Source organism: Prionailurus viverrinus, chromosome B4, assembly GCF_022837055.1.
Source record: "Prionailurus viverrinus isolate Anna chromosome B4, UM_Priviv_1.0, whole genome shotgun sequence".
Classification (NCBI taxonomy): domain Eukaryota; kingdom Metazoa; phylum Chordata; class Mammalia; order Carnivora; family Felidae; genus Prionailurus; species Prionailurus viverrinus.
In genome coordinates, this window is record NC_062567.1 from 134197125 (window position 1) to 134216550 (window position 19426).

At 55.4% G+C, this 19426-nt stretch overlaps 1 protein-coding gene across 3 annotated transcripts in view; it reads left to right on the forward strand.

The window, feature by feature from the left end:
* The first annotated feature begins 8033 nt into the window (after window positions 1-8033).
* PARVB (parvin beta) overlaps window positions 8034-19426 on the forward strand; it is a 105352-nt gene continuing 93959 nt past the window's right edge. The window contains exon 1 of one of the 3 annotated variants that reach the window (XM_047867986.1): window positions 8034-8216. In XM_047867986.1, the coding sequence (XP_047723942.1) occupies window positions 8102-8216 (115 nt within the window). In that variant the 5' untranslated portion in view covers window positions 8034-8101. Of the gene's footprint in view, window positions 8217-10163; window positions 10189-15548; window positions 15573-19426 lie in introns of those variants that run through there. The other 2 variants (XM_047867987.1, XM_047867988.1) reach the window with 2 other exon arrangements.

Consider the following 19426-nt stretch of genomic DNA (forward strand, 5'->3'; position numbering starts at 1 on the left):
TTTTTTTAACGTTTATTTATTTTTGGGACAGAGAGAGACAGAGCATGAACGGGGGAGGGGCAGAGAGAGAGGGAGACACAGAATCGGAAACAGGCTCCAGGCTCTGAGCCGTCAGCCCAGAGCCCGACGCGGGGCTCGAACTCACGAACCGTGAGATCATGACCTGAGCGAAGTCGGATGCTTAACCGACTGAGCCACCCAGGCGCCCCTAACATTAACATTTTTTAAAATAAGTAGATAAAAATTTAAAAACCTGTGGTTAAAAAAATAAAAATGAGAAACATTGCGGTAACATATACATAAGATAAAATTTACTATTACAGCTATTTTTGTAAGTTTATTTATTTTGAGAGAGACAGAGAGAGCATGAGCGGGGGTGGGGGGGCAGAGAGAGAGGGAGAAAAAGAGAATCCCAAGCAGGCTCCCCGATGCCAGCACAGAGCCCGATACAGGGCTCGAACCCATGAAACCACGAAAGCGTGACCTGAGCCAAAGTCAAGAGTCAGATGCTTAACTGACTGAGCCACCGAGGTGCACCTGTTGCAACCATTGTCAAGTGTATGATTCTGTGGTATGAAGTCCATTCGGAGTGTTAGGCAGCCCCCAGTCCCATCGGTTTCCAGGACTCTTCATCTTGCAAACCTGAAACTCTGTCCCCGCCAAACCCCCCGCCCCCGGCAGCCCCTGGTGACCGCCATTCTACTTTTTGTCTCGATGACTGTGGCTCCTCTAGGGAATCATACGAGGTTGTCCTTCCGTGTCAGGCTCATCTCACCGAGCACGACGTCCTCGGGGTTCATCCGTGCTGTGGCCCCGGCTCAGAATCTCAGGTGTATACACGTGGATTGACCACGTTCCGTTAGTGCGTTCGCCTGTCGACGGGCACTGGGGCCGTTTCTCCCTTCAGAGACAGGCTTTTGTGACTCATCCGCTATTCACGAAACATCTACTATGCGTGATGCTTCTAGAACAAAGATTCTCGTTTCACATCTCTTTTTCAGATTACGTGGAAACGACCACATTCGTTGTTGAAAAATGTTTTCAGTCGCAGGTCTTCTTGGACGGACTCTGCGACACAAGGGCCCGCGTTCGGCTGCCGTGGTGCCCCTGGCGGGGGCGGGGGAGGGGGAAATTAAGCTCCATATTTTAACAGTTTTTGATACTAACCACTTAAATAGCACTGATGATTGAACAGTCTTTTCAAGCCTTGCATTTTACTGATTTCCTGAAGTTTGAAATTTTGACAGTCTTGAGATAATTTGCCATACACGGTGCAGCTTCACGTTTTAACACTCCCGATTCGAGAGCATAATTGGCTCACAGCTGCTCAGCCTCTGATCTCCGTCAGTAACAGACTGTGGGAGGTGTGGCAGGTGGATAATCCTGGAACACGCTTCCCCCTGCGAGCTGGGAACCCGAGCGAACCACTGATAAATGACACTGTTTTCACCTGATGCTCCGGCTCCGCCTGAGGATCCGCTTTCTCAATCACAACCTGTTCCAATTAGCCCTGAGGTCAGTTCTCCTCACTCCGCGTGAACACCCATTTGCAACTTTTTGCACTGACCAGAAGGCAAAGTTCGCGTTAGTCGTTTCCCCTTGACAGTGTATCTGGAGCTTAAAAGGTGGGCTTCGGGGCGCCTGGGGGGCTCAGTGGGTTGAGCGTCCGACTTCGGCTCAGGTTGTGATCTCGCGGCTCGTGGGTTCCGGCCCCGCGTCGGGCTCTGTGCTGACGGCTCAGAACCTGGAGCCTGCTTCGGGATTCTGTGTCTCCCTCTCTCACCCACCCTCCCATGCTCATGCTCTGTCTCTGTCTCAAAAATAAATAAAACATTAAAAAAAATAAATAAAAGGTGGGCTTCCCTAAAGGTTTGTGTACATGTGTAAAATGTATGCGTGTATACACATGTACATAAAACGTTTGCAGGGGTGGATGTGGGTTTTACGGATCGCTAATTCAGTTCCCTGGCCGTTAGAACGTAAGCTCCACCGGGCAGGTCTTTGCTTCCGCTCCGAGTGTGTCCCAAGGTCTGGGATCATGCTTTTCCGCTCGAAACCACACCACGGATGGTACATCCGCGCGAGAAAACATTCGCGAAATGTTCTCTCGGTGCAGCTGGACTCCGCTATGATTTACGTAATCACGGATGCACATTTAGGTGGTTCCTATTTTCCAAGAAGACAAGCTATGTTGCAATATACTCCTACTTTATATAATAGCACAGAAAGTTTTATAGAATAAAATACGTAAGAGGTGGGATTGTTACCAACCCACTCTTGGAGGTGCTAAGTTAAAAAGGCATTTGTAACACGAGGAAAGGTTTTGTGTACTTCCTCAGAGCTCAACACAACAGGATCTGAATCCTGGTCATCTTGTAGACGATGATTTTTAGCAGTCCCACCATCGTTACCGCTGTTAGGGCTTTCTTGCAAAAATGGGCTGTAAGTCAAATTCAGTTTGGGTTTGGGCACGATCTGCTCCCGGATCTGGCCCAATGCCTATTTCTGTATGGCCTGTGAGCTAAGAATGGCTTTACATTTTAAACAAGGTTTTGGAAAAAAAAAGATCAAAAGAAGATCTTTTGTGACAGGTGAAAATGCTATGAAATGTAAATTTCTGTGCACATAAATAAAGTTTTATTGGAACACAGCCACGCACATTTGCTTATGTATTGTCCACGGCTGCTTCCGGGCTGCAACAGGACAGTTGAGGAGTTGTGACAGGCCGTATGGGCTGCGAAGTTGAAAATATCCACTGTCTGCCCCCTAACAGACCCCTGCCCTATGCCACTGCCCTTCCCAGCCCCAGAGATGTCCTCATGATGGGCTGTGGTGGCCGAGTCTGCTCCCTCCAGCAGCCAGGAGGAAGTGGGTAGTGCCCTACCCTTCATCATCCTCCCCGCCACCCAAAGCATGGCTGTCATTCTCTCCCTGCTCCCACGTTAAGTGGGAGGAGGAAAGCAAAGCCTTTCATTGTGTAGGCAGATGATACATATATAAGGCAAGTTAATAGTGAAAGAAATTCAGACTAAGGTGTGAATGTCTAATAGGCCTGGCCTCCGCTCTGCCCACCCATATAAAAAGTACAGGCATTTTTCAAGGGGCTTGCTCCCTAAAAGCTTGGGGGAAGTCTTTCTTGAGGGGGAATGCATCATCTTTCAGGGGGCCCTACCCACTCTCCTCCGCGGAAGGAAGCGACAGCTCCGTGCCAACCTCTCGCCCTCTCCTCATCTATAAAATGCTTTCAGGAACAAAGCGCCTATGTGGTTTAGTTTGCCTACTATGCAAAATGGAAACTCAGAGGAGTTGCTAATAAGTGGAAATCCAACTTCCCTTGTTGCAAACTTTGCTGATGTTTCCAAAATCACCAAGTAAGAGGCTGCTGATCACTGCTGTCAGGGATTCCTGTTTAATCCGCACGCGGTAGGGGAGAAAGCGTTACCGCGCCAGGTTTTAAATTCCAGGCGAGTGTGGTCATCTTTGCGCGCTCCCGGCGTTTCCCGCGAACGTCGCGCGGTACTCTCTTGCCAGATCCTTCCGGGAGCAAACTGATGGCATCGCACCCCCGAAAGCCGACTTTAGAGACGGTGCGGGCGCCCCGTCACTGAATTAATGATTCCCTTCGCTTCTCTACGCACTTGGGACTCGCCCACGACTGCTAGGAGGTTTGAAAATGAGCAACACAAGAAAATGTTTCACAGGCTCCATACGCCCTTGGACGGGTTCCCTTTCCTCTCCCAAAGAGCTAAGGGCTGGTTTGCGTTTTTGGAGAGACACTTGTTTTTAGTTCTGTGAAGGGGCAATGGAAGAAAGCGGGAAGCTCTAAAACCCTCCTTAAAAGCTTCGAGAGCCGAGCTGCGGTGCCGTGAGAGGCACGTTTTTAAGGGAACGGAACCCCAAAGCAGGCAAGGTAAAGAACTCAAATTGTCCTGCCTACAGGTGTCGTTGATTTTTCCCCCAGACGTTACGGAGGGAGAACTGATATGCAGGAAAACGTGCAGACCCTCGGCATGCAGGTCTACACCCGTGTGACTACCACCCACACCACCGCACGGAACGTGCGCATGGCCAGGTGCTTCCCGGTGCCCGCATCCGGGCCAGTCCCTCTGCCCTTGGGGGGGGGGGACCACTGTCATCATAGCAAAGAGGCCATCTGTTCTTACACGTCAAGTGAGTGGATGCCCTCAAGGGTGTACCCTCGCCTCTCAACAGAACGTCTTTGAGAGATCTCTGCCGAAGCGTTAGGACAAATGGCATGCACTCAGGAGACATTTGTTCCCTGTCCTCGATGAAGCTCCTCAGGAACTGGCCTCTTTGGAAGCCACACTCCAAACGCACATCAAATGGTTTTCTTTCACAGGGGCAGCTGCGTGTAATCCGATTTTCATAATTATTCTCCAAATGTAAAATGGATGTAGAGCACGGGCGTGGGCTCTACGTGTGTGACACGCTAAGAAGAGGGAGGCCGAGTTGGCGAGGACATAACTAAGATCACGTTTCTGCTCCTTGTGAAATTCTCTCTTTTTTAATGAAAAAACAGTACTTTCCAGTCTTCAAGTGAGTATCGATGTTTGCTGCTCTGTACCGCGATTTGGAAAGTGGTTTTGGTTAGACTGCCCCAGCGGAAATGCTGTATAAAATCCCTAAGAGCCAGGCCAGGAGGGAAGGAGAGTTTTGGGGGGTTAGATCATTGCCCCTCCTTCGGCTAGCCCTGAAAAAAAATTACAGGGGCGGCTGGGTGGCGCAGTCGGTTAAGCGTCCGACTTCAGCCAGGTCACGATCTCGCGGTCCGGGAGTTCGAGCCCCGCGTCAGGCTCTGTGCTGACCCGCTCAGAGCCTGGAGCCTGTTTCTGATTCTGTGTCTCCCTCTCTCTCTGCCCCTCCCCCGTTCATGCTCTGTCTCTCTCTGTCCCAAAAATAAATAAATGTTGAAAAAAAAAATTAAAAAAAAAATTACAAATTAATCCACGGCCATTAAGTCGATTCTTGATTGTTATTTGTGGCACACACACGAGACAAGCCATTACAACGAACGCAATAATTTAAAATAACCTTCAAAGCTGCATTTAATAAGAGATCATCCAATTCTCCAGCCCAAAATGTGCGAGGAAAATTGTGTGTGTGAGTGCACGTGTTGTCTCTGCAGAAAAGGGAATGATTATAAACAGGACTGAGACATCATCACTTTGCACGGATTTCTTGGTAACAAGCACCACGCCTGCATTTAAACCATGATTATATTTTTGTGCAAACGATTCCTACAAAACTCCAGGAACCCTACTATCCTGTAAAGCCCAGCTCAGTTCCTGTTACAGCTAGGAATCACTTGGTTGTAGTGAGGAGTCCTGCTGGGAACAGGTGGGCCAGGCGTCTTCTAGAGAAATCTGTTCATGGTGTAATGACATTTATTTATTTCTTTTTTAAATTAACGTATTCTTTTGAATGTTTATTTTTTTTTCAACGTTTATTTATTTTTGGGACAGAGAGAGACAGAGCATGAACCGGGGAGGGGCAGAGAGAGAGGGAGACACAGAATCGGAAACAGGCTCCAGGCTCCGAGCCATCAGCCCAGAGCCTGACGCGGGGCTCGAACTCACGGACCGCGAGATCGTGACCTGGCTGAAGCCGGACGCTTAACCGACTGCGCCACCCAGGCGCCCCGAATGTTTATTTTTGAGAGACAGAGCATGAGCAGGAGAGGAGCAGAGACAGAAGGGAGACACAGAATCCGCAACAGGCTCCAGGCTCTGAGCTGTCAGCACAGAGCCCGACGTGGGGCTCGAACCCACGAACCTTGGGATCATGACCTGAGCTGAAGTCGGATGCCCAACCGACTGAGCCACCCAGGCGCCCCTGTAATGATATTTTTAAAAGTAGGATTCCACCTGTCTCCACAGCGTTCAAAGTAGCAGCTAACAAGCAGAAACTGTAAATTCTGTGTGTTCCCGGGGAAGCCGGACCCACTGATGAAATACTCAAAATAACTGATTATTTACTTGGGGGGGGGTGGGCACAGGAATGTATCCTCTGCTCCCGGGTCTCGTGGCCCAGGAGCACGGTTCTGCTCCCTTTTCCTTCCCACGGCTACCTTTCCACTCGCTGGGACCTGTGATGGGTGAGCCGAGGGCAGCGGGTGGGTGGGGGTGTCCGTGGGCCCCTCAAAGCGGTAGTGGACTTCTCGCGTGCACACTTCTCTAGAGTAAACGATCAGCGCTGTGCATAGGATTCTCAAAGGGGTCAGAGCCACCCGCCCTGGATGCCAGCCTCCCTCCCGCATCCAGAGAGCTCTGTCTAGCCCTGACTCTGCCATGACCCCATTGGGATGTCAATAACCGAGTTCACAACCTTTCTGTGTTTTCCCCAGCCCGGTTAGAGACACCCCCCCCCCCCCCATCAAAAGGGGTGTTGGAAGCCTCTGGGACCTCTGACCCTGACCCTGACCCCCAGTTATTGTCCAAATGTTGTGGTTTGCAACCCTGAGAGCTCATTCTTGTCTGGGCCCTTCCCTCTGCCACGGCCTCCGAGACTCTGGCCTGGCCCGTTTCAGTGACTTGTGAATTGCTCTCGGGCCCTGGGTTTTGCTTCCTTTCATCACTCAGTTTTCCCATTAATCCAACGTGTCCGGTCTCTGCTCAGACCCTCTCAGTGGCTCAGGGCTCCTTGAACACGGCATTGATCTGGTTCCCTCCACCACAAAGGCTCGATCCACGCCAGGCAATGTGCCTTTGTTTCTTGTCACTTCACACCCCCAGGTGCCTGTCTTTACTTAGCATCCTCTCCCCGGCCGACACCCCTTCTGCCTGCCTGCCAAGTTTTCTCTCCCTTTACCGAACCAAGGCAGAAGGTTCAGATTTCACCCGGGTCCCAGGTCAGACGGCCCTTTCCGGACAAGCCTCCTCTCCCCCACCTCACGGGGTTCCTAAAGGCATGACCTGTGAGTCCCGTATTACTGCGGGTCAGCATGTGCTCTCCTGGAGGGCAAGGCCCTGTCCTTGTGGTCTGTGCACCCCCAGCGGGAGGACGGGGCTCGGTACCCGCTCAAGAGCACAGAGTGTGCGGGGGACACGGAGCAGGCACGACGGGGACAGGGGCATGGAGAATCAGCCTCAGGCCATCCTTGCCACCCGAACTCTCCTACCCTTCCCGGCCGTCCCCCTCTGACAGCCCTGCCTCAGACTGACCCAACCCCTCAGCCCTGGCCCGGCAAGAAACAGCCTTAACTCTCTGTCCACTTCCCTCCTAAGTCACCTCGGCGCTGGAGCTGGTGCCTCAGACCCCGGTCTTACGCCTTCACCCACCGTCCCGCTGCCAGCAGCAGTCAGGCCCGTGAACCCCAATCCAATCCCGTCATCCCAGTCTGAAAACCCTCTCTCAGCCTCCAGCGCTTACAAGGTCTGCCCTGCCCTCTTCTCCCCTTCTCCCCTCCCTGGAGCCCCCATCCCGTCCCCTCTGGCCCCTCTCCTCCCTCTGCCTGAACACCGACCCCCCGATTCCAGGTCAGCCCTGGAACCCTCACCCCTCGGGAAACATCCCGAGCTCCCCTAGGACCAGGGGAGGGGTTCAGAGGGCGCCTATCGGCCTGCGCGGCCCACCCCACCGCTGCTTCTTAGGAGTGGGGACAGTTCACAGGGGGTTCCCCCAGCCCCGGGCCTGGTTCCGGGCAGAAGTTCAACGAGCGAAACGCGGTTCTTTGCCGCACGTCGGCCGCGCTCCCCACCGGAGCCTGGGCACCGGCACCAGAGCCCTCGGGAGCGGGGCTCGGGCGTGTAGGACAAAAGGTCGCCGCGAGCCCCGGGGGTGCGGCCCGCGCGGCCCTCGGGAGCCGAGCCCCTTCACTTCTCGGAGCGGGGAGTACGGGCGCGCGGCGCGGGATCGGCCGAGGGCTCAAGGCGGCGACCGCAGAGCCGGGACGGCCGTGGCCTCTGCGGCAGCGCGTCGGACCCGGGGGCGGGGGGATGGGGGCGGGGACCGGGGGGGGGCGGGGGCGGGCGGCGGGCGGCGGGGGCCGCGCCCTCCGGCCCCTCCCCGGGCGAGCGGGAGGCGGCGGCGACCCGGGCGGTTCCCACTCGCGCTGCGCCCGCCGGCGGCCCCCGCGCGGCCCATGTCCTCCGCGTCGCTGCGCTCGCCCCCCCTGCGGCCCCCCAGGATGAAGAAGGACGAGTCGTTCCTGGGCAAGCTCGGCGGCACGCTGGCGAGGAAGAAAAAGGCCAGGGAGGGTGAGTGCGCCGGCCGCGCAGGCGTCCCCGCGCTCCCCGCCCGGGTGGCTCCCTCCCTCCCCTCCCCCCCCACGCCGGGCCCCCGCGTCCCCGCCCCGCCGGGCCCCGCGCACGCGTCTCCGGGCTCTGCCGGGGTCCACGCGTCCCCCGCAGGGGGTGGCTCCCCGGCCCGCGCGCGCTCCGGTCGCCTGACCCCGCCGGCCCGCGCGGCGCGCCGCCGTGACCTTCGGGAGAGGCCTTGACCCTCGTTCCTCCTTCCTCCCGGGCCCTTTAAACGCCAGCCGGGGGCACTTGGGCGAGCCGGGCCGCCCCCTCCCGCGGCGGGTCGCGGATGGGCGCTCGAGCGGAAGGCGGACGTGGAGCGGGAGGCGCGTTGCCCTGCGGCTCGCACGCCGGCTCGAGTCGCCCTCCACCCGGACCGCCTGCGGGCCGACCGCACGCAGCCGTGCGCGGTCACCCTCCCTTCGCCCGGCATTTGCTGGCTCGGCCCGGGCCGGGGGGCCCGGCGGGGGTTCGGTGCGGGAGCCCCTGCGGGGGACGCCGCCCCCGCCCTGGAGCGGGGAGGAAGGAAGGGGGCCAGAGTGTGCAGAGGCCCCGGACCGGGGGTGGGGGTGGGGGCGGGGGCGGGGGCTGCGACCTAGGGCTCCGGACTCCCCTCCCCCTTCTGTGTGCTTCGGCAAATAATCCTAAAAAGACCGCCTGCCTTCCCTTACATTTTAAAAGTTTTCGAAAAGAGTTGCCGGGGACTTCACTTCTGCCGGCCTGTGTGTGCTTCAAATGCACTGCTGTTCCCAGGGCCTCTCCGAGGACTTGCATTCCTGAATTTTCCCTTTGTCTGGCGAGGAGATTCCTCCTCTGGGACAGATTCCGGATGGGCCTGGGTGAGCTGCGCTTACAGGGAAGGGAAGAGGCAGCTGTGATCAGGCAGGTGGGGGAGCTGGCCTCAGGCAGGTCCTGGAGAAAAAAGGACCTGAGAGTTAGGGGTGTGTCGACTGATCTCCTGAAGCCACCTGGGGCTGACTTATCCCCTAAAAAGTCCTTTGTTTTTCCAGGTTGATTGTACCCCCTGGGACACATGTACCCCAAGGATGCGTACCCACGGGGACACTAACTCTGTTAGTGTCCCCCTGGGACGTGTGTATTCCCAGGGATGCCTGTGTGACACTTTTCCCTCTAGGGGATGCGTTCCCTTCAGGGATTTTGGTGGAGGTGGGGGGGTGCACCCTGGCATCTCCCATCAGGGAAGCTGTTACCGAATTAGATTATTCAGTTCCCGTCGGGGGAGGACTTTGTCACCTTTTAGTGGCTTCCCCGTATTCCTGAACAAATTGGCCACTCCTCTCTCGAGCCTTACAAGTCATACCTCCCAAGTGAGATGATATACGTGAGAGTCACCCCTCTGTGTCATTCAGTCTGCCTTGGTGATGTGTGTCCGCACCCACAGTCACGTTGCCCTCAACAAAAGTCATTTCAGGGCTTTAATTGCAGACATAAGCGACATTTCCTCTCCCAATTTGTTCAGCCTCAGAAGAGACAGCCAAGGTTCTTCTTCTTTTTTTTTTTTTAATTTTTTTAAGCTTATTTATTTATTTTTTGAGAGAGAGTGAGCAGGAGAGGGGGGCAGAGAGAGAGAGAGAGAGAGAGAGAGAGAGAGAATCCCAAGCAGGCTCCGCACTGTCAGCACAGAGCCCCATGCGGGGCTTGAAGTCACAAACTGTGAGATCATGACCTGAGCCAATATCAAGAGTTGGACGCTTAACAGATTGAGCCACCCAGGCATCCCTGGCCAAGGTTCTTGCTTTCCTGGAACAGGGAGTCCGTTGTGATAAGTAAACAGACTAGTAGCACTAGAACAGCGTGTGGTCTGAAGGAGACGTGGAAAGTGCAGGCCGACAGAGAAGGGCTCAGAACAGGTCATGTTTGGGTTGAGATCAGAAGGAACCAGGGGAAGACAGCTCCCGCAGAATAGCAAGTAAGTGGAATGTTCTGGACTGCTGCAGCTTTTTAGGGGTGACATCTACGCTCCCGGAATAGGAAGAACACAGGCCTGGAGTGATGGACTGGTCCCGAGTTCCAAAGTGAAATGCTTCTCGTCTTTGCTTTCTCGGAACGAGCGTGCGTCTAGTAAATTGAGGGCCAATCTGGTCTGATGCGAATGCACCAAGAATCCCAGTGGTCAGAGACATCCTGTGATGAAGAGGGTGGGCAGGGATGCTTGTGGTTTGCTGTGGTTGCTTTTGTGTATGTTAGGCAGGGAGCTCTGCCTCGGTTCTCAAAGTTGGGGTGCCTGGCATACTGGGGGGGGTTCCCGCATACAAACCAAAGGCCCAAAACCCGAATTGAGCTCAGACGTAGGCACTGGGGCAAGGCTGGGCCTAGAAGGGCTTATTGGCTTCCGACTGGTCTTCTGGGAGGTGGACCGCACGGATGCAGAGACTGGATAACGAGGTCCTGAGTAATTGAGGGTTGCCAGGACTCTAGGAGGCCAGTTGCTTGGCCGTGTGCCCTCCCGATCTCCGTGCTGTTCATGCAGTTCTTGAGCTGGGGTGGGACCTGGCCCGGACCTCGGGCCCCTGCGGGATGGCTCTCATTTGCCTACCCTGGCACCATCAGGAAGAGGGTGGGTGCTTAGAGATTGTCAGGCACTGACAGGTGTATGGTGGGTTTCGTTTTCGTTTTTGTTACAAAGTTGGCGGTGATTTCAGGAGCGTGGGTGGTGACGCAGCCCCTGTGGGGGTGGGGGTGAAGATTCTGGAGGTTAGAGATGTGGGGAGCCTGCAGGCACTGCCCACTCCCCACCAGATTGGCAGAGGTTGTGGTTGTGACAAGGCACAGAGAGACACGTTGGGGTGAACGTCCTGTCTTCTGCAGGACGAGATCATTTTAGGAAATGCGTTGTTCTGGGGTTCGGAGGAGCCGGTGCAGGAAGTGCCCATGGATGAATTCATGGCGTGATTAAGGCTGATGTTCTCCGGGAGGGAACCACATCGTGTCACGTGGGGGCCCGGTTTAGAAAACAGAACTGTGACTAACTGTGGACATCGGAAAGTGTGGGAAGGAACCCTTGAAAAACCCCAGAGCTCCCCGTAGAAGCCCCGGAGACTTTTGGGAGCAACTTATTAGAAGCTGCTTTGGTTTTGCTGGAGCTGGGCAGAGCAGGTGCAGGGGAAAGACTGCCCACGCCAGGTCCCCCTGGTGACCACGGATGAAAGACCCTGGAGGTCCAGTGGGCCACGAGGTGGGGCCAGGGGACATTCCAGGGACCGCAGCTGCCTTGTTAAGTCTTTAGAGGTGAGCAGCCAGCTCTGGGGCCAGGGTGGCCCTGGATGGAAGGGGCCGAATGGAAGGCCCAGACACCTGTCCCTCCTTTCTGAGGAAAGAAAGCATTTAGGAAGTTCTTATTGTCCTTTTTTTTGTAAAAGTACTTTCTTTTTTTTTTTTTTTTAACATTTTAATTTAATTTTGAGAGACAGAGAGAGACAGAGCATGAGCAGGGGAGGAACAGAGAGAGAAGGAGACACAGAATCTGAAACAGGCTCCAGGCTCCGAGCTGTCAGCACAGAGCCTGACGCGGGGCTCGAACCCACGGACTGTGAGATCATGACATGAGCCGAAGTCGGACGCTTAACCGACTGAGCTACCCAGGTGCCCCATGTAAATGTACTTCCTTAGAGCAGCCAGGTTCTCGTTCCCTGATGACTTTTATGCGGAATGTGCCGGTTGGTGAGGTGTCTGTTCAGATCTTGGGCTCTTTTTTAATCGAGTTGTTTGATTTCTTACTGTCGGATGCTAAGAGCTCCTTGTGTGCTTCAGATGCACCGGAGCGTTTTGTAGATATTTTCTCCTAGTCTGGGGCTCGTCTTCTGCTTCTCTTCCTGCTGGCATTTGATGCAGAAACATCGATCAATGAGCAAGATACTGATGGAGACCTCTCCCAGGATCTAAATCTAAAGGGACCATGAGGTGGCTGTGACCTTGAACTGAAGGTTGAAAGCATTAAGCTTCTTAAGTAACTTCCAGGAGAAAATCTCTACACCACCCATCTTACATTTTTTTTTTTTAATGTTTATTTTTGAGACAGAGAGAGACAGAGCATGAGCTGGGGAGGGCCAGAGAGAGAGGGAGACACAGCATCCGAGGCAGGCTCCAGGCTCTGAGCTGTCGGCACCTGGTTCGAACCCACGAACCTTGAGATCATGACCTGAGCTGCAGTTGGATGCTTAACCAACTGAGCCACCCAGGCGCCTCTCTACACTACCCATCTTAAGCCCTGTCTTTTACGGAGTGATCAGCCGTGTTGATTCTGCGTACACCCCAGCACAACCCGCTCACACGTTGCTCTATAATAAGAACACCGGGATAGAAATGCTATGTAATGTAGTCCTGCGAGGTAGGAATTTTTAACTCACTGCAAGTTCTACGCGGGGCAGGAATTTCCCCCTCGTTTTATAGCTGAGAAAACACAACCTCGCCCAGTAGCCACTTCACCATGGGTTTAGTGGTTCTGGGGGTGCCTCTGCCCCCAGGGGACGCTGGCATTGTCTGGGGACACGTTGGGTGGTCACGACTGGGGCTGGGGGTGCTTCTGGCATCCAGGGGATGCGGGCCAGGAATGCTGTGCACGTCCTACAAGACACAGGATAGACAGCTTGTGCTGTAACAGCACATAGCAGTGAATTACTGGCCCCAGATGTCCGCTCAGAGTGCCAACGTGGACGACCCGGATGTTTGTTTCTGGAGGTGTCTCGAGAACTCCAAGAGAGGGCTGAGTAGTCCCAGCTGGTGGGGAAGCAGCTCCGGGCTCAGCCCCTGGAGTCGAGAAGCCCCTGCAGCCCCGCCGTGAACCTGCCTGGCCTGGGGCTCAGCATCTGGGGCTCTCTGCTCAGTTTCCTGAGGGGGAGAATCCGCCTGGCCTCCTTGGGCCCAGGCACCAGTCTCAGGCTCCTGGTGAGCGGGGTCCCGTTGGGGGGCAGGTTCCCAGAGTGTGCAAGATGGGAGAGCGCTCCTCCCCGGAAGAAACGAACTTTCAAACTTTCCTGAAGGTTCAGAGGACGTGCAGCCAGACCCCCTCCCCCCCCCCCAGAAGGGGGAGGGGGACGTCCTCCCCTTCCAGGACAGCAGAGGGAGGAGGTGGCCCTGACTTCTAGGGCCTAAGGGCACAGGTGGAGGGGTCTTGACGGGCGCTTACCTGGCAGGCTGGGAGCTGGTGATGGGGCAGTGACGGCCACAGGCCTGTCCTCGGGAGATGGCGATCGAGACCTTTGGGGGACACACAACCCGTTCCAGCTGGAGGAAATGGTCCCCCTGATGGCATGCAGAGGAAGGCTGGGAATTAGCCAGGAGGGGGTGGGTGTGTGGGGCTTCCCGCCAGGGGCCCTGGAGGAGACCCCGGCTCGTCCCCGGCTTTTGGGGAAATGTAGGCAGTTCACGGTGGCTGGGCTGTGGTGTGGCATGTGGGTCGCGGTCAGCCGCCATCCGCGTTACTTTAGAAGGTCTAGTGGGTGCCGGGGGTGGGAACGGCCACCTTGCGCACAGGCACAGGTGGACTTCCCCCAGGCGGTGCGGTGGGTGGGGAAGAATCTGGATTCCCAGACAGTGAGGACAGAGCAGCTGCAGAAGTCGTGGCCCAGAGGCCGCTCTAAGAATGAAGACGTTTTGGGTGAAAACATCAGACGAGGCCGCGTTCTCTGCCTCGTCCCCAGCTCCCAGTGCGTGCAGGGCTGACACACCCGGGTCGCCACTGGAGTGGTAGTTTGCAGCCCATTCAAGACATTTTGCAAACTTTGAAGTGATTTCTACATGCTGTTTTATAGCAGAGCTCAACAGCCCATTGATTGACTTTTATGTTTTTATTTTTATCTTTTATTTTTTTTATTATTTTTTAAAAATTGTTTTTAATGTTTATTTATTTTTGAGACAGAGAGAGACAGAGCATGAACGGGGGAGGGGCAGAGAGAGGGGGAGACACAGCATCGGAAACAGGCTCCAGGATCCGAGCCGTCAGCCCAGAGCCCGACGCGGGGCTCGAACTCACAGACCGCGAGATCGTGACCTGAGCTGAAGTCGGAAGCCCAACCGACTGAGCCACCCAGGCGCCCCTATTTTTCTCTTTTAAAGTTTAAAAGTTTAAAAGTTTAAAAGTTTATTTTGAGAGAGGAGAGAGAGAGAATCCCAAGCAGGCTCCGCACTGTCAGCACACAGCCCTACGTGCGGCTCAAATTCACGAACCGTGACCTCATGACCTGAGCTGAAATCAGGAGTCAGATGCTTAACTGACTGAGCCACTGGGCGTCCCTGATTTACCTTTAAAAATACAAACGGAATGGTATCAACATAGAGGGAAAGAATTTGTAATGAGCTTCGTGTCTTTGGCCCGGGAGATGGGACTCTTAGAATTCCTTGCGTTGCCAGGCACGCACGTGATCGCTTTGCCGATCTGCAGGACCCTTTGAACATGAACTGCAGATCATGTTTTAGGTCAGTGGTCCCTGTGAGAAGGGAATGGGACCATGGAGGCGAGGACCGGGGCCAGGCACACGGTGGGTTCTAGAATAGTCTAGGTATGAGGAGCCAGTGTCGGGCCCACGAGGTTCTCTGAAGCACTCCGCACCCTTTTCTCCAAACGCAAATGCCTCCTCTTTGAGCCACTTCTGTTCATGGGCGGTGCGGAGGGGCAGCTCTGGTCGGAGAGGAAATGCACTGTCTGTTCATCTGTGACTCTGTTCAGCTCCTGGATTGCGACAGATTCCTTAGGGAGGTGGGGTAGAAATCACTGGAAACCGCTGTGCTGTTTTTCCTCTCTCTGGCCCAGAGGAAGTGGCTTTGAGGGAGCTTTTGGTGTGGCTTTGTAGTTTCCTTTGATTATTATCCTGATGGCGATCTTCAGGCCCGGCATTTCTCCTTGTTTGTTTCCCCAGGTCATGGGGGTGGGGAGCGGGCCGGGGGAGGGGTGGTTTTTACAAGAGAAACACACGTAGGCATGTCAACTTGTACCAAACTGGGCTCTTTTTCTTGGTGGCCCACTAACATCTCTTGGAAATCCTTGCTTCGGTGAGAAAGGGAAACTGCCTCGGAGCCCAGAGCGGTGACTTTCATGCTCCTTACCTTTCTGTGCAGAGACGGCCTCTTTAGGAACAGCTAACTCTGGGTGGTTCTCTTAGCATCCTGGTCCCACCTGCCGGGCCCCAGAAGCATCAGTCGCCTTGGCAACCCCACACTCATCAGAGGAGCTCTGCTCTGAATGCCTGTCTTAACTCCCCGGAATTAATATTTATCGCACAGCCTGAACTTGCTCTATCATCGTGCTCCCTGTCCGGTCGTCAGAATAATGAAGGGATGTTTCTAAGACGTGAGTGGGTACGTGCTTGCTGGGAGTGGTTTCTAAGTGCTCCGTGTGATCGATCCCCGCCCCCCCACCCCCGCTGTGGTTGGCAAAGGCCAGGTAGGTACCTTTACCCAGCCGTCTCTTGGTTTCCAAATAGCCGGTTCCGTCACATAAAAGATGTACCCCAAGGAAGCAGGTTTCCTCTCTGGCATCAGCTCTCGCTTTATGTAGGTTTCAGATGCAAAACTGCTTTACTTCCTAGCGAGTCTGTTTGCTGTTTATTATGTTAACGCAGGGGCTGAAACAACAGATTAGGAGGCTTAGGAGTGCGCTGTAAATATGTTGGCTTGGTGGCGTGAATCTGCTTGTCTGTACTAATTGCTGTTGGGGTAAAGAGAGCATCGTACGGAATGCGCTCAAGTCGAGAATTTTTGGCGGCTCTCGCGTCCTAGCGACCCCGCTTTCTGGTTGTCGCTGAGAACGGAGTGAGCAGGTCTGGGAGGCGCGGGATCGGCTCCGCGAAGCTGGCGGGGGGGGGGGGTCCTTTACTTCTCTCCCGACTCGGAGTGTGGGGCCGTGGGAACCCCCTCGAGGCTCCGTGTTCACGCTCCGGAGGGGGAGTGCAGGGGAGATAGCACTCCGCGGTTCCCAGCTGGCTCGTCTCGGCTGTTCCTCAGGAGCGCGGTGTGATCCAGGGGGAGGCCGAGGGCGGCGGAGGAGCCAGGTCTGGGCTTTGCACCCTTGCCGCGTGCGTCTGCTGCTTCACCCCTGAGCCTCTGTCCTGACGGGGCCACGCGGAGCCCGGTGGCACTGGCCCTTGGGCCATGCGTGTGAGGATAGCAGGCTGGCGGAGGTGAAGTCTTATGAGCGCCTGGGGGCGTGCCCAGGCCATGGTCCTTGAGGACGATGTTGGCAAGTGAGGGCACTGACACGGACACCAGAGCCGCTTAGGGGCCGGGCAGGGGCGGCGTGACGGCTGCCTCTTGAGGGCGGATGCCGCTGCTTTTCTAACGACTGCTTGCTCCTGGGTTAAGGAGGGTTCTGAGGCGGCGTCTGGGCTCAGGGGGAAAGCGTGCTGGGATTGATCAGTCGAGCCTGCCCTGTGCTCGGGAGGCTCACTTCCTTAGTGACGTCATCCCCCGGACAGAAGCCCCTTCCCTCTTCTCCTCCGGGTCCCGTGTCGTTTCAACAGCTCTGGCTTCTCCTTTCTCACTGCGTTTGTTCCGCGGAGCAGCTAGTTAGCTCTTGGTAACAAAGGCACGTGAATCCTTTAAAAAATACGCGTTTGAGGGGTGCTGGTGCTCGACCTTGTGTCCTGGCCCGCCGTGACCAGGAAGCGCAGCCCACGCGCCCTTGAAGGGTATGACTGCGGAGAAGTGGCAGCTTCCTGGCTTTACTGAGCAGCTGGTGAAGGGAGGTCAGCTGGGACCCTGGGAAGGGCGGTCAGCTCAGGTGCGCGTCGTCCGCCTGGGTCTCCGATGGGGCTTCCTTGCCAGCTTAGAGAACTGAACAGTAGGCAAAGTCTACGTGGTTTTATGCTTTCGTGTTCATAGTCGAAAGTAAACGGGTTCGAGCTTAGGCATTTTGAAAGGACCGCTCTTGGTTGGGGGTCTTCGAGCCTTTGCTCGTTAGCCAGAATCCGTCACGAATGTGGGTTGCCCCAAGTAAGGCTGTCTTAATCTGCCTGTTTTATTTTTTTGAATTTAAACAAGTTTTTAAATTTTTTAAAAATTTTTTGGAGAGAGAGAGAGAGGGAAGAAGCAGGGGAGAGGCAGAGGCAGAATCCCAAGCAGGCTCCACGCTGTCCGCGCAGAGCCCGACGCGGGGCTCAAACCCACGAACCGTGAGATCGTGACCTGAGCCGAAGTCAAGAGTTGGACGCTTAACCGCCCGAGCCACCCAGGCGCTCCACGCCTCTTGTTCTAAAAACTTACACACTTTTGTACTTTTCATTCGAAAAACCCTAATTTCAAAGGATCTAGGCTTTGCTCTAATAGTAAGTTATTAGGGAGGGAACAGACGTTGCCTGACTCCTGGGGCTCGCTCAGAGCTTGCTTGAACCCAGCAGTCCAGGAAGCAGCTGCCGGTTCCATGGAACCGTGGCTGCTCTCAGTGTTTGCTCCCCTCTCCCCCCCACCCCCCCTCCCCCCACCACGGAGCCTGCCAGAACCATGCAGGTGCTTCTTTGTGGACAGAGCATCCTCGCAGCAGGCTGGGGAGAGGGGGACGCCGTGCTGGTGCAGATGGAATTTAAGGGAGCTCCTTCCCAAAGCTTCATTTGAAGCGTCTTTATCCCTCTCTTTTTTTTTTCTTATTTTGAAAATGAATACTGTCTTTCAAAGTAAGACCTGAGCGCATCCATGCCTGATATACACAAGCTCGATAGAAGATCATCAGGGAAGACGTGAGAGAAAACGATTAAAAGAAGAAACAGGAAGAAAAGCCAGAGTGGGGTCTCCCGCAGCTGCAGCCACGGCCACGGCCACGGCTGAGCCTTGTTGGGCTCTTGTAACGTTCCGGGCATCACCCCGACTGTGGCTCATTTTGCAGATGAGCAGACGGGGGGCTGGGGGAAGCGAGGTCCCTTCAGAGGTCATGCCCCCAGCCGGGGAGATTAAAACCCCAGCAGCCTGGCTTATAAGTGGGCCAGCCTTGCAACCTGGAGAAGTGATTCAAATGTGAATAATTTTCCCAGCTGGCTCACAGTAAAGCTGCTTTCTTCTCTGGCATTTGACATGCAGTCAGCCACGGTGGCAGGAAGGTGCTCCGGAGGAGACAAATGACATCCATTCTGTGCCGAATGGACTCACTGGCATTTACAGAAAGAAGACAGACCCCCGGCGGCTACAGTCCAGAGCCTTGCTGAGTCTGTGTTTTCTGCCCTGCAATCGGCCAGCCCCCGCCCCGCCCTCCCCCTGCTCCCCCCGCATTCTTCCCTGGCTGGGGGCCCCTTACAAACGCTGTCCCTCTGCCCCTTCGTGTCACTGGTGCCTCCAGCAGGTTGGGGCCCCTCTCTGCCCCCTTGAATGTTCCTGACAGAGTTGCTGGCCCAGCGCCCGCCTCCCTCCCCCCCCCTGGCCTGAATCCTAGGCCTCCTGTGTCCTCTCGGAAGATAATGATAAGAAATGACCTTGTGTCACTCACCCTGTGGTCTTTGTGTATTTGCCCGGTAAGCGGGAAGCAATCAATCCACGTGGCGGTTTAGGGCCACGCATCTTGGAGCCCAGCCTCCAGGGTTTGAACCGAATCCCGCGGCGCTCTGGGGCCTCGACCTGGGGAAGGGTACTTCCCAGCCCTGAGCCTCGGGTTCCTCTTCTGCAGAGAGTACTCACCTCTAGGGTTGTTGGGCAGTTAAGTGGGTTATTAAATGATGTAATTTGAACTGAGCCCAGTCAAGCCACAGAGTGGGAGAAAATACTCCTAGGGTTCTGGTGCCGGTTCCCCTCCCATCACCCACTGTGGTGCCGACAGAAATTCTGATGTGGGGGTTCTTCTCCCCAGCACCGCTAAGCAGTTCTCTGACACCAGCCGGGTGTCCTGTAACTCCGCCCGATTCTGACACTCTCTCCAAGGACAGGGCTCAGCCCCACACGTCTGCCCCAGCCCTCCAGATGCCGGGCACAAGTCTGGGCCCTCACCCATGCTTCTGACCCGTGGTGACAAATGAGAGGTTCCCACGACCCCTCGTTGGGTGCCCTTGATTTCCTACCACGGCTCGCAGAGCTCAGAGAAATGTTCTACTCGCCAGATCGCTCGCTGGCTTGCATGCAAGGGTCACTCAGAAGTGACCTCCTCGCACGGAGGAGATGCACGGGGCGCCGTGGGGGTGGGTGGGTGCCAGTCTCGTGCACTCGCATGCGCTCACCAGCCCGGGAGCTTTCCCAGC